Source organism: Styela clava, chromosome 8 (assembly GCF_964204865.1).
Source record: "Styela clava chromosome 8, kaStyClav1.hap1.2, whole genome shotgun sequence".
NCBI lineage: Eukaryota > Metazoa > Chordata > Ascidiacea > Stolidobranchia > Styelidae > Styela > Styela clava.
In genome coordinates this window covers 17,473,738-17,497,532 of record NC_135257.1, presented here as the reverse complement: position 1 = coordinate 17,497,532, position 23,795 = coordinate 17,473,738, and the positions used below count along the sequence as shown (strand labels likewise).

The window sequence follows — 23,795 nt, the reverse complement described above, 5'->3', positions numbered from 1 at the left end:
CAACTATAAGTTTGATATGAAAGATTTGTGCTTTAACAAAAGACTTTTAAAATCACTTGATTCATTCTATATTACCATAATTGTCTGAAGCAACCTGCGTTAAATCTTTCGCCGTTTTGCCCTTTTTTACTGCAAGGCTAAGTACTACCCACCATCTCAACTCTTGCCTTTCCCGCATGGAAAAAAAATATTTTTGGTGTGACACGGCGGGATGTATGAATTCTTCTTCTTCTTCTTGTCCACACCACTGGTCTAAAGCTATCATTCTTGATGTAGGCAATGTTCTACTCATCCTCACACACACACGCTGTTATTATAGTATATAAATTTGTAAAATTGTTGTATAGCTATCTCTTCCCAGTTTAGGCACATCTACCAACTTCATAGTTCATATTTGCCACGACAAAATTTAGGATTTATTCGTGTGTGGTACGAAAAAGTTCGAAGAGCACTGACCTAGGGAATCTGGTGCATATCAATATTTATTGGATAGTTTCATATTTCGATTTGTTTTTTTCCCCTGGCGTTGACTGTGGTATACAAATCACATTCAATAAAGCACCCTAACTTGTTAACTTACAATTACTAAACTGAATTTACTTTGAGATTTCAGTTGAGATATTTTTTTTGTTTGTTTTAGGTTTTCTTGAAGAACCTGGACTTTCATCGTTCTCACCTTCAACTACTGATGCCAGAAAGTTAATTTTGACTGTTTCATTGAAATCAAAGCAAAGGTAGGTTACATAATGTAGAAACCATATCAAATGTCTGAGTGAATTAGGAAGTTTAAATAAGTTAATCCATAAAAATGACATTTTGAACAATGTACAGCAAGTGTACGAATGAAAAATATTATTTTTAGCTTTTGATAATTGCAGAAATATTTTTTTTAAACATATCATGAATATTATTAGGTGGCAGCAATAATTTATTGATTTTCAATCGTTATTCAAATTAATATTTGTTATTATTAATATCTGATACTGTTGTATGTACTGTCTGATATTCATGGTGATATCTTCACTGATAAAGTAGGAGTCATGATATCTTAGCGGTGTGACTCATCGTGCTAAGCGTTAGAATTGCGCTTGCCACATTACTCTGCGTGGGTTTGCAAATTAAATCCATGTTCACGGTTATTCATACACAATCATCAATTGCAAATACGAGTAATGTGTAATAGTATCCTGCTTCTATTCCTCTTACGAAAAACTTTGTCTTTGTTATATTATTTTATTAACAATTCTAGGTTCAATGCTATATGTGAACACATGAAGAAAAACCATTCGACTTTGTTTATCATCTTTCATCTTGATGCTCATTTACATTGTGATGCTAACAGGTACTTCAACTTTTTGGGTGTGTTAGAGGTGTGGCTTCAACTTAATCAGTGATTCGTCGAATGCATGAACATTGCATTGTTTTGTGTATTTTGTATCCAAGTATAGTAGAATTGTGTGTGTTTGCGCCTGGCCTTGAAGTACTTGAATGATGGTGTAATGTATATAAATCAATCAATCATAAATCATTTTATCTCGGTTCTCTGACATGATCAACACAAAGAGTGAACAGACAAACAAAATGCAGAGATACCTGGGGGAGGCGAGCATAACTTAAAATAAATTTAAAAAGCAAACTGCCGTTTTGTGTATTACAGAATGTGAGGTCAAGCACTTGTACATGCAGAACTTTGAATTTTTGATTTGAGCATCTCTCTCTCTCTCATTTTAACATTGAATCAATTTAGATTTCATAAAATCACTAGAAACTGTATCATGTGAGGTTGTTTTCCTATGGCCATAGAGCAGATAACTCTCAAAGCACAATGTCTCTCTAAAACTAGATGACTGCTTTTACACAACCTCTAACTCAATGTACTGAAAATAGTATTTCATTTTCTAACGAATTTTTTTTTTTTTTCTAGTGTTGGATCAGAGTGGAGGTCAAATTTGCTCAAAGAATCTCTCACAAATCTTCTCGTAATATCATGCACTCACATTCCACATGCCTTACTCAACCAAAATACCTCAATTTCTTCCCAAAATATTTTATTTTCTTCCAAATTTAATCAAGAGGTAAGTTATATTAGAACTTAAATTTGGTACTCCCGTAGTATTTGAACCAGAATGGCAGACACCGGAACGTAGTATGTGTACCAGGTAAGGGTTAGGCCATAATTTCAGGTAGAAATACTAAGGGAGTCACTTGGCTAGTCTCCGAACTCGTAAATTTTGGTAGGTTTTATTGATATTGATTTTGCTATGTAATATAGCGTTCAGAATTTTTATTTTCTTAAAAAAAATTATTATATATTCCTTGAACAGAATTCAATATGGTGCTCCAGAAGTATGTATACCAATACGGAGGAACTAATTTTGTTCGCCTACTTTACATAAAGTTGTGTAAAGGGACTGAAACCTACTGGCAGGGGGATATATTCACTTGGCTAACAGAGACAGCCCCCGAACTCGTAATAGAACTAAAATAAGAAAAATAAGAATAAAATTATGGCCTAACCCTAACCTGGTACACACACTATGGAAGTACCCTAATCATTTATCTCTTTTTCACAAAGTTTAAACATTTTGTTAACATTTCTTTATACAGAGTGCCAATATTTCAACTTTTGTCGATCACTGTTTTTCTTCATCATTCAAGGATATCAATCGTCATTTGACCTATGACCTCCACCATGAAGCCGAATCAGTAGCAATGTTAGGAAGGTGGGATCATGATAGCAACTTAAAAAAGTTTTCATTGTTATTGCAATTTTATTCTTTTCTTCAACCAGGAGACATATTTTAATATACTTTGGCTCTGATACTGTTTTGTAACCAAACCGCATCACAATGCATTTGTGTTGTGTTAAATCAGTGGTTTCCAAACCGCGGCCTGCATAAGGATTTAATATGGCCCGAGGAATTCTCTGACATTCAAATATACCGGTATCCTATTTATACTTTTATCTGGACATTCTGCTGTAATATGATCGTTTCTGATCACACAAAGACAAGCTCCTGTACTTCATTGCATTGATTAAATATATTCTGAAACTTTTCTTTGTCGTAATTTAATGTTAATAAAGTAAAAGTATTTACTGTATTTCTGATACAAAAAGAAAGTGATTTTTTTTTATTTATTCAAATTTTTTATAATTTATTATAAATTTTTATTATTTTTCTCAGCGATCCTCATTTTCACTCGTCCACAGTTTGTACAAAAATCTTGACGCAGTCTTACATAGCTGCGCTGGCAAATGTATTATCATCGGCCCAAGTTCTTTCCAACGGAGAAAGTTATTCGAAAGACAACGATCAACTTCAAAATTTAACTTCACCAATAACGACTTCTATTGTAAAGGTTTGTTTCATCTTTATATGTTGTTCACTTCTAATGTACTTCGTGAGGGTAGAGTAACTCAAGTTAGTTTGGCTTAAAATTTATTAATTAATACCGATATTACTGTTGTGTGGTATTATTCTATAACATATTTTATTTCTAGTCATCTGGAGTTGTTCTTTGCAATCAGGTGTTCAAAAATGTTGGAAAGTGAATTATTGTCTGGTGAATTAACTATTCCAGTACCTGACATGGCCAATTAGAATGGCAGTCATTCCAGACGGCACGATTTACCATATTAATAAACTGTTTTTTTATATAATTTTTATCTAGGTATTAGATTACCCTATTTTGTACCATCCTCAGTAAGAGGGGTTAAGGTGGTGACCTGTGTTGAGCAGTGGACTTTGACCAAATGCATAAAAATGATATTTAAATCTAAATTAATAACCAAAGTTTTATTCCTAAATTTATTTTAAATGAGCATTTTGATTGCTGTTTTTTTCTGTTTCAATTCTTTATATTCTGCAGTTTTAAAAACTTACTTCTTTATTTTAGGATCTCTTGTCATCCAAATCTGGCATCACTGTTTTACTTCGAATTCCTTCAGAATCTTTAGCAAAATATTTTGTATCAGAAATCAGTAACGCAAGAAGCGAATTAAAGATGGACAATGCATTTGAGGTACAAGCTCATTAACTTAATTATTTATTCTGTGCCACGACATCCAATTTCCACCTGTAATCTGCAATCTTATTTTTTCAGGTTCTGCTGTATAAGAGCAATTCTAAACCGACCGTTTCCGAATATTTTCTTCAAATCTTGAAGGTGAGAGTTTTAGTAGAGAAGTTATTTTTAATTAAATTCAATTCAATATTGTAATTCTCAAGATTTTTTAAGTGTGTTCTTGCCACTAATGGGTACGAGGGTTCAGGGGTTAGAGTGTTGGCTTTGGCAGGTTATAGATCTCAGATTCATATCACATGCCCACCTCAACAGAATATATATAATGAATTAAATAGACAGTGCCGAAATGTAATGATTCCGATCCTCCCAAAGATAGTAATTCCTATGTAGCAGTAACTGCATGTACAAGTGAAAGATGTTAAAAAATATTGTATAAAAACTGACATATTGAAACTTGAAACAATAGTAAACTTGAAAAAGGTTAGGTTTCTTTCTTTTGGTAGACTGAACTTGGGTTGCAAGCAAGGGTCAAGTTTGAAAACAACCCCTTAATCCATAACTGGATCAAATGATCTACTTCAAAATCAGATGTTAATATATGAAACAAATATATTTAGATGCAAAAAGGCAAATCTTATGACTGGATTCCAGAAACATTGTCAGATATCGACTCCATTCCACTGTTGTTGGTTTATACTGGGGAAAATATAACAAGCCATCAGATGCCAAGGTTTGTAATTTGAAACTAATACAATAAATGTAGTATTTTTGAATTTTCATTTTTGTGATGAAAAGGTCGGAATTTTCCAGTTCATCTAGTTTGTACAAACAGAAAAAAAATGAAGTTCTGGTCGCAATCACAAGACTTTTCATAGTCTTTGCTTCTATATAAATATATATCAAATTGGCTGTTTTCAAAATAATAAATTCAAGTCGATCAAAGCAATATTTATCTCAACTGTTCTGCATTACCAAATTTATTCCTCTATTGGGCACAATTGCGGGTATGCGTCACTGGTTTTGAATATATCTTCTTCAACACCCATGCCCACCACCTCACCCAGGGTCTGGTAATTTGTGTGATAGCATTGATTTGTACAAATATTTCTGTTAACAATCACTCGATTTATAATGTATTCGATATTTCTTATTCGAAAATATTATTTCAGAATGTATTTATAATACCGGTAGATTTTTAGAATAGTAGATTAATAAATAGTAGATTTTTTAATATCTCCTGTGTTTTTTTTTTTTTTTTGGAGTTCTGTTTTAAGCAGCACGACTCCAAAGGATATAGTCAATATCTCTCCACTCCAGTCTTTGACGAAATTGATGAGGTCATTGTCATGGGTCAATCAGTGGTGGTCACAATAGTGCATGTTTTAACTCAAGGAATCCATTCCTTCGCTGTGACAAAAGCAATGTGCTAATTAGTAGGAATCATATCTTTATATATTTTTTTTTTCAGTACATTGAGATACGTTGATCTTCGACTGATAGCTAATCACTCAGAATCACTCAATCAATCTGTTATCTTATCTGAGTTATCTCTTGCCCACTCGTCCGTACTTGCATCAGAGTGTGAAATCAATGCAACATCAGCAGAATCTACCGATGAACCTCCAATAAAGAAAGCAAGAAGCGATAGCGAAGGTATAATCATTTATAATTTGTTTTTTTTAGCAGATGTCTGACTATACCTAACAATATCAATTTATCTATAATTCATTATTTTTGCATAGTGTGTGTTCCTTTGCATTCATTTTAGTTCTAAATTTTCTGAATTGATTTTGGGCTAGAACTTTACCAGATATCATTTGATGAGCTACACTACATCTCATTTTGTGAAGTTCACTGAAAAAGTGAATTACAAAGTAGCTAATTTCTCTGATCTGAATTCCTGCAATCGAATCTTTAATTACCTTACTTTAAAAGTCATTTGCTCTACCCAAATTTCGTTTTCGAAAGCCTATATGATTATTTTATTTAATGTATATTTTCATGAGAACAATAAAGAGTTTCCATATTTAAGTTAAAAGTGGTTTTCAATACATGGCTTATCTGAGACTATTTGCTTTAGATAAGGCAATTGCAATTTTACAACTCTCAAAATAAAAAAATCTCCATTTCATATGTGAGCGAAATTTTGCAACTCATGGTAGATATTTATCTTGCTTTAGAAGGATCTTTGCAAATGGATACCTTCTCAGAAGACTCTGGAGATTCAAGTGAAGAAAATAAACTCAAGTGGAAAAGCCTCAATGAAAAAGATGCTGAGCAAACAACAGAGTGAGTATGAGTGGTACAATGAGTAGAGAGAAGTTCGTTTGTGACTGTTAGATTTCCTCATTGTAATATTGGAGAGATCCTTATAGAGGCTGGAAAAATTGTATTGTATTGTTGTATTACCGTGCTTTGGAGATTATTTCTGAATACCTTCAGGTGATAAGGGAGTTTACTGCTGTTTGTGACTTTATTTGCTGTTAAGCTGTGGTTAATTTGCACATTTAACCCTTTTCTGTGGCCTGGCTTAGTACTTGTACGACCTATAAAACATTTTCTCAAATTTTAGAAAAACAGCAGAAGTGGAAGAATATTCTTCCTCTGATGAATTGACACATGATGAAAAGAAGACCAATAGAAAGAGAAGTAAGCATATCTATATGTATTAATCTTCAATTTTCTTCGCCAAAATGTTTGTATCAGCCATTTTAATTACACTAATATCAGAAGTTGTAGTTTTTTAATCAACATTTATTTATATATCAGCGTGAAAGAAATCTGGAGGCTGTACCGCCATGTGTGGAGGAAAAGTGTAATAAAAAAATTAGACTAATAATTATAATGTAGTAAAGTATTTTTCCTGTAAAACCAATCCGTAGAATCATCTCATCATTTTAAATATGGAGGCTGCTACCTCATGTGTGCTGGAAAAGTGTTATAAAAAAATTAAGCCTATAAATTTAACTTAGTATAGTATTTTCCACGTCAATAATGAACCAATTTTTTTTTAAATCAATTTGCTATTTAAACCAATTCACAGCGTCATCCTGGTCATTTTACTTCATTCCAGGTCACCAGATCACTGAATCATCATCCAAATCAGTGTTAGAGAATAAAAATTTGAAAAAAGACTTCATTATTCCTCAAATTATATTGACAAGAAATATGCATTCATATGTTGAAAGTTATATAAAAGTAAGTCGTTTTTGTTTGTTGCTTTCATAACTCAATTCACACCATTGTCATGTTGTACAATTTTCAATGTACATAAATATTGTGATCGAGGCAATCAAAGTTCTTTGCTCACACAAAGTTTTAGTACATTGTATCCAAGGGTTTATGTCTTCAAAATGTTAACCTTGTTTTCTTTTAATAGCATCATATTGCATGCATTCCACATAACTGTTCAGGAATTTCCTAGTAAATGAGCTAATTGAGGTAGCTTGAATACTGTCAACATAAACTTTCTACGAGACATAACTTAACTGATGGGAGAAGGAAAATAGTGGAGCATGCTTATAGCTGAGGCTATTAGAAAATCAAAAGACGATTTTGTTGCTATCAATTACACGATAATTTAAGAAATAACACATACCACTGATTGGCTATATATAACTAGAAATACCGTATATGCTCGTTTTACCGCACGATCTTGATTAACGGCCCGTTTGAATCGCCGCCCGTGTGAACGGAACATAAAAATAAATAGGGGCCGGTGTTCGAATACCCGCCCGATGTAAAAGCTGATTTTTCAGTGGTAGAGAACAATGGGAGGGCTAGTGCATCGTTTTCAATATTGATAGGGCGTCGCAAAACTTTTCTTCTTTTGCGGATTTGTACCTGCGGTGCGTAGAAAAAGTCAAAACTTTCGTTACTCTCTCTTAAATCATACTTGAGAACTGGAAATGACAATATATCAATTATTGTAAGTTTTTAACGATCGATCTTATCTATATAGATATGTTTTTTTATATATTTTTGTCTATAATTTCACTTTAAAAATAACAAGCGCCCGTGCTTGAATTAGGGCCGGTTTGAATAAGGGCTCGATTAGTGGGTTTGGTTAAAAAAATATGTGTCCGGGCTACAGAACGAGCAAATACGGTATGTTTAGATTTATGTCCTTATGTTTCCAGGGAACTGAGAAGTTCTTTGATCTTCCGCCTCATTCATCGTGTGAATGGAGTTCTCATTCTCGTCCGATTATCAGTGAAAGATTGAACAATGTGCAGACTGCTGATTATTTGAGGTTCGCATATTGCTAGAATTGATTTTTATACCCACACTCATGGAGAGCTTTAATTAATGGGCGCTCCAGAAGTATGTGTACAAATATGGAGGTAACTAATTTTGTTCGCCTACTTTACATCAAGTTGTGTAAAGGGATGAAAGCCTATGGGCAGGGGGATATATTCACTTGGTTGGCACAGACAGTCCCCGAACTCATAATAGAACTAAAATAAAGAAAATCGGAATAAAATTATGGTACACACACTATGGGAGTGCCTAGTAATGAAGTGTGTTTTTATTAAGGATAAACCAGGGGATTGATTCTGGAGTTGCGATCTTCTTAATTAAAAATGTCTTTTTCATGTTTATTTAACTCCAACGTTTTCAAATATGTGAATATATTGTTGCTTTAGGAATTGATTTACCTAGAATTAACCATTGCTTTGTCTTAACTTTTTATGATATCTCAAGAAAAGCTTCAATTATCATTTTATTTAAATACACATAACTGTTCTCAGACCTAGCTTTTTCTGGGTGATAAGACTGGCTTGGGGCCGTTGGGGGTACTGGGAATTGTACCAAAATTACAAACAATTGATATAAAATTTGTTGAAAAACTGTTAATTACTGATTATTCGGGTTTTAGAACTTTTTATGAATTGCCAATTTAATAAACCGGACGGAATTATACATAAAATGGTACCATTTCATTGGTCTCTGTCTCTGGTGTGGTATTTTTTATGTTAATATTTTCTTCTTCTTTCATTGTAACAGGAAATGGACTAAACCTCTCCCTGGCCATCCAGATTCACTAGATCCTGACAGAACAATTCCTGTTCTTAATAATCCAAGAAATATATTGTCGGTGATTTCACCTCGAACCAACATTGCATTGGCATGTTGTATTTTTATGAAGAAAATGAACAGGTTGGTGTTGTTTTCATTGTATTTCTTGAGAAGCATAATGCTGGTCTGTCCACAAATAAACTTCAGTGCAGACTGCAAATCATATTTCTTGTTTGTTAAAAAGCAAATGTGTTTTTTTGTCTTATCAAAAATAACCTTTGCTGCAGACTGCAAACAGACACGCATAGTTAGTCACATGAGGAAATAAATTTAAATGCATTTTCTTAAGCATATCTCCTTTTAGTTAAAAGCAAATGCATCTACTGGTTCGCTCACAAGTAACTTTTATGTAGTCAGCCAGACACACAGATATGTAATACAATTACTGCCCAGTATCAATTTTAATTTTGTGTACCATAAAATCAATAATGTTTGTGAATCTATCTTAATTTCACAAGTATATCTATTATCTTCATTCATACATTCAACACTCACACAACAACACCAACACTTAAACTATACACCACATAGATTTTTTACAACACAAAGACGTTCTGATGGTCACACACGTAAAACAACCCGATTTTAGTGTTGTTGTTTTTTGGCGATAACTCAATGCTACAAAAATGTTAAAATATAAATTATACCTTTTATGTATTAGATAGCAAATGCTCAAATATTTATCTGTATATACAGCGATACCTCGGTAGTCGAACGACTCAACACTCAAACAATTCGGTAGTGCATTACCAATGTTTCTTACAGCAAAATGGTTCGGTACTCGGCTACAAATCGGTAGTCGAAAACACCACATCTTGAACAAATTATGTTCGGCTACCGAGATATCACTGTATGTGTAATTGTGTAGTCATTCAGCATTCTTCCAATCTGTGTTAAACCTTGCTTTCATTCATTTTCAATTTTATAACAGAATGTTATTGAAGATGCTGCAAGTTGAAGTTTATGATAACAAGTCTTCTTCCGTTATTAAGGTAGTTAATATTATGTTCAGCTCTTTCCTTCATACTGTTTGTTTTTTATACATAATGCATAACCTTGATGATAAATACATATATAAATACACCTTTCTTGGGGAGCATCGAGTTGTCATACTCAACCATGTTTTACAAGAACTCGTAGAGACTAAAGCAATGGTTCCCAAACCTTTTAATATCGTTACCTCTAAATTACTCCATAAAAATTGCTAATTCACCCCTTTGGGATAATTACCCCTAGTTTGGGAACCACTGGACTGAGGTCATCTCAGCGAGATTTGAACTCAGACTAGTCAGTCTTAAAGCTCGGATAAAACTTTCGGCAAATCTCTGAAGTAGAAAAAATTCAATTGAAATGAAACATACATTGTTAATGTTGTATTGAAAAGACTTATAAATTTATCAGTCAGCCTAATAGAGAGTGACACTGTGTGGAGGTAAATGTTAACAATACATGATTAAATCCTAGTTGTATTTCAAATTAATCCTGGCTTAACACAAGATAGGAAATTTTATGTCATAGCGTAAATGCGACTCATTTATTCATTCCATCATTGTTCATTTAAAACTACAATTGACTTTTGTGCGCTCCAGAAGTGTGTGTATCAATATGGAGGTAACTAATTTTGTTCGCCTACTTTACATCAAGTTGTGTAAAGGGACTGAAACCTATGGGCAGGGGACATATTCACTTGGCTAACACAAACAATCCCCGAACTCGTGATATAACTAAAATGAGGAAAATCGGAATAAAATTATGGCCTAAGCCTAACCTGGTGCACATACTACGGGCGGTACCAATTTTTGACTTGAAAACAACAGTGGCTTGAATCGATTTGGGACTCTAACTTTAAAATTTACTGAGATCCTGACTTGACTCGAAACTTGGGATTCATGAACTCTTACTCCACACTTATTTTCCTCTAACAACTGTTTCTATTTCCAGCCTTGTTATCCGGTCCCAAATCTTGATATCTTACCTCAATGGCCTGTTCACACCACTATCTTGGATATGGAGTACGATGCTTCCATCAAGAACTCTTCGTCATTGAATGCCAGTCCAATTACTAATGGTGTTCAAGATTTTACAGATGTTGGCATAGGTGAGATTGGAAGAATCAACTTAAATTTTGAATTTCTCCAAACTGATGTTTTTTAGGAATTCTGATGAACAGTAATACTAGTATTTCTCGTTTTTTTTCTGGTTTATGTCCGAGTGTACTGAAAATGGGCATCTATCAAGAATTTTAAATTCAACTTATCCGAAAAATCAAATTTAACTGCGAATTTTCAATAAAGGAGTTTCGCTTTTATTCTTACAATTCTTTCGAATTTCATTAAAAATTTTTGAATATTGTTGTTTTAAAAATCAAAATATACTCAACATTATTCTTTGTGTTATCCAATTTAGGAGTCCAGCAGCACAACAACACAACCATGTCGATTTATTGTTAGTACAAAGATGTCTCTCTTCTTTGATAAAATCCTGATCCAACTTTTTTGGAATTATAATGAAATATAATGCATGAGAGTTTTCTAGATGCAGCACTGGCTTTAAAATCAAAGAAAAGAATCGAAAAGTGGAAACATTGCTTGAAAAAGAGAAAATGATTAAAACAAATAACCATATAAATGTTATCCTTTATTTTCAGATGCAAGTGACATATCAACAGCAGCATGTACGGCAGGAAAGTTACGTTCATATGACATCAAACATAGAACTTGTGATCTTTGTAAAAGCATTGATGATTCACAAATGGTAAGTGTTGTTAAAGATAGATAGAGCTTCATACTGTATTTGAATAGGGTCAAAAAAAGCACAAGAATGGCAAAAAAAGCACAAGATCTTCGGATAAACATCTCAAATTCAAATTCTCTACACATTCTCATTTTTCAACCCCACAGTCGGGTGGGAGTAGTTCTGATAAATTCGTGAAATATAGAATGTAATTCACAATATAGGAAAAATAAAATAGTGTCAAAAAAACCCATGAAATGGTCAACGGCCATCGCGTCCAGTCAAATCATTAGACTTAACTGTTCTAGCATTGCAGAACACACATTTCAAATCATCATGCCCCCCACCCACCTCACCCTAGTCACCCAGGGTGTAATAAATTGGATAAGCAATGCTGAATAGGAAAGATTCTGGTACATTCAAAAATAATGGCTCCTTGCATATCATTAGATGTCAGTAGTTCCATGGGTACTCCCGAAGTATGTGAACCAAGATGGCGGACACTAGAACGTAGTATATGTACCAGGTTAGGGTTAGACCATAATTTCAGGTACAAATACCACGGCAGCCACTTGGCTAGTCCCCGAACTCGTAGTAGAACTAAATTAAGGAAAATTGGAATAAAATTATGGCCTAACCCTAACCTGGTACACATACCACGTTCCGGTTTCCGCCATCTTGGTTCACATACTTTAGGAGTACCGTTCCATTTACATGACTTCGTTCAGATAAAGCGTTAATAGCAGCATAAAAAAATCATGATATAGTGTTATATGCACATAATATTTCTTTTTTTCAGACAAGTGTTCACAAAATGTCAATACCTAAACGTGGTTTGAATTCGAATAGTATTTGTGATTCAACAATAGAATTGGAAATAAGTTTCGTTGTTCCTGCGTCTACTCAACATCACTTTGTATTTCAACATCGAGATGAAGATCCAAAATTATCAGCGTTGAATTTATGTTTCAAGGTTCGTTTTTCCTACATTGCTGCATTTTTTATGTCAAATTTAATCCATAAAGATTTGGAGGTTTTTACTTCAAAAAATTCTCTACATAGACACTGAAATATATATTATGAGAGAACCTATCTCTTCTAGTTTGGCATTGCCTAACCCAGTGGTTCTCAACCTTTTTTTCAAGCCACCGTAATTTTGTAAAATCTGCCGACTCAAGAATATGCTCATATAATAAACGGCATGTAGTACTTTCATGGCCGCAAAATTAAATGACTAATTTGAAACAATCATTTTTACATAACACTTATTTCCCTAGAATTCCTCTCAAAGTAAGAAAGCTGCTCTTGTTTGCAATCAGAGAGTTTTCGACATTGTGGCATGGCTGAAAAAAGCTGCCAAGTTTTTACGCTGGGATACTTCCCACATATACTATTACTATTGAGTAATACTTTAATACCAAATAAAATATAAACGAGGATATCAGTCGGAGACCGAAGACTTATCGATCGAATGTTAAGGGATCCCCAAAACGGCACTCTTACTCCATGGTAACATCGTGTATCCCATCACTAATTAATTAATAACTCGCTAATTATACGACATAATTCATCCAAAATCAATAGGCTTTTGATCCGCTATGATGAATGCACATGCACAATTTGAAGCAGATTCAGCCTCGCTTTTGTGGGATATCGCGTGCATCTAACAGACAGACAAACAAACAAATACCTATCAACATACTTACCGATCTTAAGATCGATAAGTAACAAAAAAATTTTCTAAAAAATTACCAACTACTAACTAGGTTTTAGTTGAAAAGACAAGTGACTCGAGAAAATTTTCATGCGACCCATATATACTTGTGCATGTGATCTTCAACATTCGGCTCCAACACATTCACGTCTAGCACTTTAATCACAAGGTCACCAAGAAGCTCACTGGTGTTTTAGAATTTTGTAGCAGTAAAATTTGACATAAATTAAAATTCTGCTGCAAGAATGGCAAATTATACAAAAACAATTTGTTGTAATCTATTCAATATAATATACTCTCAGGTTCTAGACTTTACAAGTTGATACCAGTTGTCTTATCATATAGCCAGATAAATAGAAAATATAAATAAAAAACACTAATATTTGGATTATGTTAGTGATTGTAATAACTTTCAATAATTTTTACACAGGATAGTGTTGGTCTGAAAACCCCAGTGTTCAGTATCGGAATCCATGGTGCAAAACATGGTTTATACAATCTCGATCATACTTTGGCAATTGAAGATGTTGAAACGTCTGAAGATGAAGCAAAAGCCAGTGAAACACTTCATATCATTGTCATCAAAAATTGTGATCTGGATGAATTTCTATCTACGTGGGCAGGAAAGACTCTGATGGTTTTACCGGAGAGTTTTGATGATTTGGGAATAGGTGATTATCAATTTCATTTTTGTGATATACAGAAACAGACAGGCCATTTGGAAATTATTCTAAGGAGAACATCTGGTAACTTTTATGCAAAATATCCAAGATTACTGGAACTTTTAGGTACAATACTACACAAACAGTAAGAAGTTCAAGTGTTAATGAATTTTCTTTTCATACAAGTAATAAAGATGTTTATTGGGTTCTGTTTTTCCTGGATCAGTACAGAATATTTGAATTTTGGGTGCTCCAGAAGTATGCGCACCAAGATGTCACACAACCTGAATCCTAAACGGTACACACATACTATGTTCAGGTCGTGCGCCATCTTGGTGCGCATACTTCTGGAGGTCCGAATTTTGTCTTGTTTAGAATCTTGAGTGTTTTTTGAATCCCGATAAAACACTTAGCTATGTCATCTTGACATTGTTAAACTAAAGTGCTCGAGTACTTTATGTTTTGTATCTGTCAGTTCAGTTCAATCAATATCCACTGCCACATACAAACACTATTGAATGGATATCCTCGCATTGCTGATTATTGTTTTGCATGATCTAAAATAATAGCTGATGATTTTCAGCTAAGAAGTGCTAAATTCATTTCCGTCTCAACCGTTAGTCACTTATGACTTCCTCCATCATTCAAGTTCATGAACTGGTAACCGGTCGAGAGGTCTTGATTCACCATATATGATTAAGCTGTCTAATTGATCAAAAATCAAATATTTTGTAATCTCTTTATGTCTTTTATATAATTTTTTGAAAAAAAGTCTTTTCATAATATCCTCCAATTATTCAGGATCAATGAAATATGCTGTTCAATGTGTGATGCAGCATTCCATATCAGTAAGACAAGAACAACATAATGTATTTGAAGAAGGATCGAGCACGGGTGATGTCTGGCCGTTTGCGTTATTGCTTGATGACAACGTTGTTGTTTGGACAACTTGTAACTCTGTTGCTAGGTGAGAATGTTGCTAGGCTAGCGCAAGGGTTCTCAAACTACTGGTGTTATTGAAGCCCATGAAGAGATTGATTTTCCCGGCCACTTTAATTTGACACTTAACAACATATTAATAAAGTAGTGTAATAAGTAGTCGAAATAAACTTATACTATACTTGTTATCAGGTCGAAATGTGGCAACAAGTCTGTAATTAGAATATGGCATTATCTACTGGAATGATATTTAAACTACCACCTTGTTGCCAGATTTCGCCATTACTGTTGTCAAATTTCATCAATGCTGTTATTGCTTACTTGGACAGTTACAAAATTAGCCAAGTCAGTATTTTAATAAGTAACCGAATAGCTTTCTCTCACAATGCCCTGGGTACGGAGCATTCTGAGAACTAATACTCTAGCGTTGTGTCGATTAGTAGCAAGCTGTTTATGGAGTATCATCTAAGTGAATAAAAAATATATTCTCATACATCCAACTGTTTGTCCTGTTTTATTTCTTATCAGTTACCTAAAATTTTACCAAATTATCAAGAGTTATCATAACATGGAATTCGTCTTTAATGCTTCAGATAAGATTGATGCATAGAAGTTTTAGCAGTACTGTTTCGATTTAAACTTGCATTTTTTGCAGTATGCTGAGTATTGAATGTCACATCTCTGTAATCATAGTGAGAATAAGATATTACTGATTATGGAAAATTATGAATTGAAAAGTCCATGCTTTCGAAAACACGGACGAGACGTCGTGGTAGTCATATGATTAAGCCGTCTTATCTCCTTTGCTCTCCTCCGGGATAAATATGTAAATCCTATCCTAAGTTTGAGTCTCATGATTTTTAACATTTATCTCTTTTTTCACAGTTCCACAGATGGTCATTCTGAAATCGTAAACTGGAGGAATATATCATTATATGATGTTTTAAAAAGAATAGAAGCAATACCTTACGTTGAGCGGTATTCTGCAATCGGATTAAGACCTTGGTCATGTGACATGAAACCAACCAAGTGTGAAGAAGAATTTACAGGAGACGTTGTCAGTTCCGGATTCTCAAAATGTCATCTAACGTCGTGTGTCGCTATAAACGCACTTACAACTGAAGATGAATTGTTTGACTGTTCAAGGTAATTCTATTGTTATATTTGATATTGTTGTTATTTGATATTATAGTTATTTGATATTATTGTTATTATTTGATATTAATCAAGACATGAATTTGCTTTTTTTCTTATTGGTTGTGTTTGAATTATCACAATATTTTATCAAATTGAATTAAAAAGAAACAAATGTGACACAATTTTCCCAAGTACAATTCATTTTTGATAGCGGTTGGTGCATCGTGCCTAGGAATGCACTCTCCATCACAACTCTGATTACACTTTCAGAGTTCGCTCTACTTTCCCCTGGGATAAATATGGAAATCCTGTCCTGCGTATTATTTTGCCTCCAACTGACATTTAACACAGAATACTAATATATTCTGGACAATCATTTTTGAATCAAGAAATCTATTTTTTTTAGATTTCTCGATGTTGATATTGATTGGTGTTTGAGACTGGCTGCAGCTGATCAGCCATTGTTTCGGTTCAATGACATCGCCGTAGCAACCAAAGTGATATCATCCAAATCAAAGAATAAAATTGCAACGGTTGATTGTGATGAGTAAGTTTCTGTTTTGTGCTCTTCATTATAAACCAGGCTTTAGTTGAGCAGTTATCCAATATTCGAAGCCAAAATGCACGCTTGTCAAAGGGGAGGTCAAGTTGAACATAACAACCAGTGGGTCCGGCAAGAGACTGTACAACATGGATTTTAACAATGCTTGAGACTGTAAAAAGCATTTCTTGCCATGAAAAAATCGCTATGTATGAAATGTTTTGTTTTCTTACATTTCAAAAAAGGGGTTTTGACTCACAGTCTGTAATTATCTTTTTTCAATCTTCATTATAAGACAGAATTTGGCCTCAGAAAAATGTCACTCGCAAAAATGAAGGTGTCGCCCTTGTTGCAGTCACATACAGAACTCTGATAATTATTTTTATGTTTTATATTTTCAGTCCACAGTCTCTTGTCAGTCTTGCGGATTTTGATTTTACACCGATACCCAGACATCCTAACCTACTTCTTGAAGTTTATCTGAGTATACTTGGTCACACTGTCTTCCCAAAAGCAAAAGGAAACTCAAGGCATCCAGTGTTAGTAGTTGATCGTTATGTATCTCTTGGATCAGAGGTGGGTGATGTATTCAAGTTTTATTGAGGAAAAACTAACCATCTATTGATGTTCGAACGTAATGGAATTTTCATGCAACTGGTTTTGTTTCTGATTATATTGAAATGGCGATGTAACATATTATATAAGCCATGAATTTCAAAGACGGTGTTCTGAAATTTCCAATTGCAGAGTTAGACCTTAACAGCCAGCCTGTCAGGTGGGAGGTGAAAGCTATGAAATATTGCTACGTATGTATAATGCAGAAAGATGCCTCTTTTTACTTGTTGATAGGTATTTGTCTGTCTGTCTGTTAGATGCACGCGATATCTACGAAAGCGAGATTGAATCTGCTCCAGATTTTGCATGTGCATTCATCATATGTCGTACCAGAAGCCTATTGATTTTGGATGAATTATGTCGTGTAATTAGCGAGTTATTAATTAATTAGTGATGGGACACAAGGTGTCACTATGGAGTAAGAGCGCTGTTTTGGGGGATCCCCTAACTTTTGATCAATAAGTCTTCAGTCACTGACCGATATTCTCGTTTTCATTTCAAAAGGGAGGGTTACAGCTCGCAATGCGCCTTATCACCAGAATATACTGCAATATGCACTTCTATATATTGACTATACCTGAAACAGCCACTATACCAATCCCAGAGATTAGACATATGCAAGACATATATAGACAGCGTTGAAAGCCTCATCAAATCAAATGCTCTTATATGTAATTGTTTATAATTCCTTGTAAAAAAATATTTTCATATTGACAGGTATTTGTAGAATTTACCAGTAGTAAGCCAGATGCATTGCAATGGTCTGTAAATACTGAGAAGAGTTACTGCGGTCTTCTCCTGTTCTGCCAATGTACTGAAATATCTCCAGAGTTCCTGCAACAATATAAATTCACTACAGGTAAGAAAAAATTCAAAATAATTCCGCCAACGATTGTTGTTCTATAATTTTCATTACAATTTAATCAAAAATTCTATAATATGCGTCTTAAAGTCATTTTTCATGGATTAAACAAACACATAATTTCTCAAAGATAGCTGTTAGTTAGGAAGAATTTAATATTCTTATATTTATATCGCAATCTTGAAATATATGGGACTCATCAATGAACTAACCTTGAACTGGTCTATTACTAATCATAGGAGAGTTTATTTTATAACAATAATTTCATAACATCTATGAGAGCCAAAACAATATATTGGTATCGATAAATTTCTATTGCAATTTTAAAAAAATTTAAGACTTCATTAAAGTCCTATACTCTATATTAATCTATATAATCTATACAGGTGCTACAGTCTGTGTTGTGGGAAGGGATCGTAGTTCGTTGAGACAAACTGTTCTCCATCTTCATCTCGAAAACAATTGGCATTTTCGATTATCGGATGAGTATCAGACAACGAACGAAACAGGAAAACGAAAACCTCTCTTCTATCTCACAGGAGTCGCAAGGTCCTCTCGATGAGTGAGAAAGAAAAAAATTAAAAAATTCTCAGCTATTTATTAGTAGAGAAATATCTTTGGTGTCCTAAAAAGTGAAAACGTCCTCATGATGAGTGGAGTGACGGAACAAATCTGCTATTGAGTAAATATATGAGTGTTTTTCAAATATGCAAAGAATAGACTCACGTAAAATACCAAAGCACTAATTGCACTCATTTTCAATTAATACTCACCAAAAGAACTCAATGTTAAAAGAGTCTCACTCACAAATGCACTCAACTATATACCAACAAGAACATTATACCAAATATTAATCACCTTAATTAGAGGGAAAACATCACACAATTTATAAATGTTCAGTCTACTACCTTCTGAGATGGTCTCACACTATGAGCAAGGCTTCAGACAAGCAGTTGCCAAATTTGAAAATTGTTTTAAAGAAAAATCATATTACGGCACACACTTTGGGTAGCTAAACTTGATTTTGGATATTATTTGTACTCGTTATTTTCACAAGCGAATGTCAGAAATTTTTTGTTAACTAGAAATCTCCTAATTTAGCTGTTCCTGTTCAATTAATAAACGAAGTAACTAGACTCGACCATGTATAGTTAGGTATTAGGATACTTCTGCAAAAATTTCGGGAGAGAGGGGTTTTTAACTTTGGCGTGTTGAGTTCTTGAGGGCCCCTTATTTGAAAACCTTGTGCCCATATTAAAATCATGTATACAAGAAATATCCCTCAAAAATGCTATCGTTCCTATTCTCTCTACATTTAATATTGAGTATATTTTTTGATAAAAATGTCCAAACTTACTCAAGCCTCATGTTCCTGAGTCAATTCAAATTTCTAGTTTTTCAATATTTTGTATTTATGCAAATTATTGTGTATCAATTTTTCTTATATACCTCGTCAATTGCTTTCAGGGAAAAAAATTAGTAACCTCCATTATTAACTAATTAGTAACAAAAAGAACTAATCATCGTAAATATCAAATTATACACTGACGACTAACAATATAAATTTAGCAGACAAATTTGTCGAAAAAAACAGTCAATCTCTGCGCCCTATTACCATTTTTATTAGCAGTTGTGATAATCATTGGGATTATTGCCATTTTTGTAAATAACATAATTTTTTCTAAACTTTCAAGTGGCATTTTTAAAAATTTGTCATATGTTGAAATTGTTGTCATTTTTTGGGGCAAATTTGTGCTCAAATGTGAATATTTCTTCCTATTATTATTATTATTATTTTTTATATCTCAGGAAATTTTTTTTCTACTTTTTGACCAAAGTTTGACCTCCATGATTTCTGTGTTTTTCGTGACATTGTGTGACGTAATTTCGACTAAATATATTTTTTTCTTACCTCATATTTGGCCAAACATGACCCGAGCATGATATTTCAGAGTCCTTGTTTATCTTATCATACCAATATTGGGCGCTCCAGAAGTATGTGTACCAATATGGAGGTAACTAATTTTGTTCGCCTACTTCACACCAAGTTGTAGAAAGGGACTGAATCCTATGGGCAGGGGGTATAATTACTTGGCTAACACAGACAGTTCCCGAACTCGTAATAGAACTAAAATAAGGAAAATCTGAATAAAATTATACCTCAAACCTAACTTGGTACACACACTACGGGAGTACCGATATCGGCATAACAGCTACCATGATCCTCACCTAATTTCCTATTCATAACAACTACTTCATGCATTGAGATATTGAATTGAGGTCGTTTACCTCTCACATCAATTTTATTTGAAAGTCAATGTGTGGTGCTTTTCAAATTTTTCACCTCTGACCCATTGTCGCATACTGACGACTGTGCTATTATTTAATCACATTGTGTGCGAAACATTCAATACCTCAAAACAAACTTTTCTTCAATTATTTTTTTGTATCTTTATTTTTTCTTTATCATTAATAATAATCAGAATTTTTTGTTTTGTTACCATCATCATTTCAATTCTTCATTTTTTTTTGTAGCTCCCCAGGAAATGTTCCTTTTGAGTTATTTTTGTGTGAGATTTTTTAAATTTTCAAGCAAGGCCTATTTATACCTATAACAGGAATTGAGATTTTAGTATCACGAATTGAGCATTATAAGAATTCATGATAATTATTTATACATGAGTTACATTGTTGTACATGAGTTTACAAGTTAATTGCTCTTCTTTTGACATACAAAAATCATGTAAAGTGCCTCTGGTATTGTAATGATGAAAGACAATTTTTATTTGAACTTACGACTTACGAATCTTCAAACAACACAGATGAGAAAGCCTCCTTGCCTGTGATACAAATATATTGAGTAAAACATTGAAGATTCTAATTTTTGAACACAAAATAGACATATGGATCATATTTTCTAAGTAGTTTTTTTTCGCTACTAATAGGCCAATCAGTTATAAAATCCCCAGTACTTGGAAATCGGGAACAGGCTAGAACGCTATTTTTTAATTTTTTGTCAGTCCCACACAGTCCGATATTTCAGCCTAAATTTTCTCGATATTCCTTCGCCATTCTGACTTCATCTATTAAATGAGAATTGTGAGATTGTGTTCCTGTAGCAATCTGTTGTTATTTTGTTCTGTATGTTGTCATCGTACTTCTAAAACCATCTACCTCAACAAATATATAATGCATAGTTAGAAGAGTACTAACATGGCCATTTTTACTAATACTTTATCCCTCAAGGTATAGTAATGTCATCCTCAAGATAAAAGTTTTTTGGCTTTATCGCCACAGTAAAACCAAATAATCTTATGTCACATTTTTGAAAAAATCGCATTTTTGTAGCTTTGGTTCCAACATCAGAACTTCAAATGGACTTAAAACTATACCTGGTACAGCTTCGCAACCCAGACCAAAGGATGGTCTTTGGTCCGTAATGACGAAATCGAAAAACCACATTTCCGAAAAATTAGACATAAGCTAATTTGGTTTTACTGCTGACTAATCCTTCTATTATTTCCCTTTACATACTTCTCAGAGCTGGTTTCCACATATTTTTCCATTACGAAATTCAATCATAATCTCACCCATTCAAATCAATTGTTAATGTGTGGTATCCTGTATTGGACAGTCATAAATTTGCAGCTATTTGGCTTCCATTATCCAATCAGGCTTAGAAAATACTGTTATTAGTGGAGGCCATTGTGCAGCATATCTGAGATTTGGGGAGGGGGCGTGGCCAATAGACCGCTAATAAGATTTGAGTAAAGTCAAATGGGCGTGTCCCCGGCATTAACTTAATGTTCCAAGTTATTATTCCTTTGCTACAGCAGTGAATGTTACAGTTTGTGTAATGACCATACACCATGACTATTTTTGTGACAAATTTGCTTGAAATAAAAATATTAATTTTGCCATAATTCATTTTTTTCTTTCTCAATTGTTATTATTTTTATGCATAACTCTCTCTTGTGTGTCGTCATAATAAAACACGAACCAAAGATATCAGTTGAACGAAAGTTTTGTCTTTTTACTTCGTTCGTCCAGCTATTAAGTCGGAGTTTGTAAGAAGTGGCTCGGCGGTGTGGCGCATCGTGCTAAGCGTTACGAATACGCTCGCCACCGCGCCTCTGACCTACCGCTAGTCGGTTACGGCCTCCTCTACCATCAAGTCCATGCTTCCGAAAAAAAAAAAAATAACTGGCTAACTAATCCCATACCCGACCTGGACTGGTAACCGGACGAGAGGCCGCGGTTCGTCATATGATTAAGCCGTCTTATCGGCTTTACTCTCCCCCTAATAAATCCTAAACTATCCTTATTCCCTATTTACACACATTTAGAGAGATTTCCACTCGAAAGAATGTGAATAAGTAATATCTCTCAATATTACCTGGAGAGATTATAATTCTGCTTATTGCCTACTACGATTACTATGGATATCATCTGCAGTTTCAGTGTTCTGATAAAAGTTAGCTTTTTTCCTGTGGGCCGAGAAGCGATCACACTGTGAGCAGCAGAGACGGTGTCATACGCTAGTCCGCTTATTTTAATCTAGGATCAACTAAAGGGAATCTTGAAATCACATTCCCCTTGAACTTTCTACTAATTCACTGCATATTCACTGAAATTGAGAAGATGAATCGATGTAACACGGTCATATATGTTACGGTGTGTTCCTGTGCATTGTATTAGAGATTGACAGACATATGCAAATTCGATGTCGTCATATCCCGTGTCCGTTATCTGTGTGTTAGGGTGATCTCTTTCAATTTCATTGCAGTAGCTATTCGTTATTCAAAATAGGCGCAGAACATATAAATAGCCTCTCTTCAGCAATATATATTTCCTAGGCTTAGAGTGTGTTGTTAGATATTAAAAGTGAAGAGGGATACTCCGGTTATTCTTCCGTATTCATATTAGGATGAAAAATATCTGTTTATAGTAATTTTCTAACGGAATTAGAACGACAATACGACCTTATGAGCTCAATATATCGTCCGCTAATCAGCCAACTGCTCATGTAAGAAAAAAACACCTTTCGAACCAAAATATAAAACAAACTTACCGAAAATATAGTTAATAATTTAATTCAAACGATTTCAAATTGGTGATCTGAAATTGAAGTCGGCCTGGCGTGTTCCGACTGGTGGTGGGTATCCGCTCGGTGCGACTACATCAGTAATTCTCCAAATATATTTTCTTCTCGATTTATTCAAAGTTGTATGTCGTCAAGTATGGGCCACGGATGATAATAATTGACTGTACATACAACAGCGGTTCCAAAAGGGTGTTGCTAAGTGCGACTCAAAAATTAAAAGAATTGTGTTAAACATAACTAAAATATGATTGAATATTTCACATAGTGTATTTATTATAAATGTTATATCGATATATTATTTTAAATACTGTGTATATGAATTAATTAATTTATTTTACCTTCCTATGTCGTTTACTTTCTGTTACGAAGTGTCTGCCGCTATT

General features: G+C 33.9%; 1 protein-coding gene across 4 annotated transcripts in view; it reads left to right on the top strand.

The window, feature by feature from the left end:
• LOC120345325 (protein GREB1-like) overlaps positions 1-22,330 on the top strand; it is a 76,407-nt gene extending 54,077 nt beyond the window's left edge. For 3 of the 4 annotated variants that reach the window (XM_039414729.2, XM_039414731.2, XM_039414728.2), the window contains 25 exons: positions 641-734; positions 1,250-1,342; positions 1,925-2,075; positions 2,608-2,723; positions 3,186-3,360; positions 3,898-4,023; positions 4,105-4,167; positions 4,644-4,756; positions 5,495-5,679; positions 6,207-6,315; positions 6,599-6,675; positions 7,100-7,224; positions 8,166-8,278; positions 9,034-9,186; positions 10,037-10,097; positions 11,047-11,203; positions 11,753-11,859; positions 12,638-12,811; positions 13,983-14,223; positions 15,016-15,181; positions 16,039-16,299; positions 16,697-16,837; positions 17,233-17,407; positions 18,164-18,305; positions 18,695-22,330. In XM_039414729.2, the coding sequence (XP_039270663.2) occupies positions 641-734; positions 1,250-1,342; positions 1,925-2,075; positions 2,608-2,723; positions 3,186-3,360; positions 3,898-4,023; positions 4,105-4,167; positions 4,644-4,756; positions 5,495-5,679; positions 6,207-6,315; positions 6,599-6,675; positions 7,100-7,224; positions 8,166-8,278; positions 9,034-9,186; positions 10,037-10,097; positions 11,047-11,203; positions 11,753-11,859; positions 12,638-12,811; positions 13,983-14,223; positions 15,016-15,181; positions 16,039-16,299; positions 16,697-16,837; positions 17,233-17,407; positions 18,164-18,305; positions 18,695-18,870 (3,494 nt within the window). In that variant the 3' untranslated portion in view covers positions 18,871-22,330. The remainder of the gene's footprint in view (positions 1-640; positions 735-1,249; positions 1,343-1,924; positions 2,076-2,607; positions 2,724-3,185; positions 3,361-3,897; positions 4,024-4,104; positions 4,168-4,643; positions 4,757-5,494; positions 5,680-6,206; positions 6,316-6,598; positions 6,676-7,099; positions 7,225-8,165; positions 8,279-9,033; positions 9,187-10,036; positions 10,098-11,046; positions 11,204-11,752; positions 11,860-12,637; positions 12,812-13,982; positions 14,224-15,015; positions 15,182-16,038; positions 16,300-16,696; positions 16,838-17,232; positions 17,408-18,163; positions 18,306-18,694) is intronic. The other variant, XM_039414730.2, reaches the window with a different exon arrangement.
• The last annotated feature ends 1,465 nt before the right edge of the window (positions 22,331-23,795 follow it).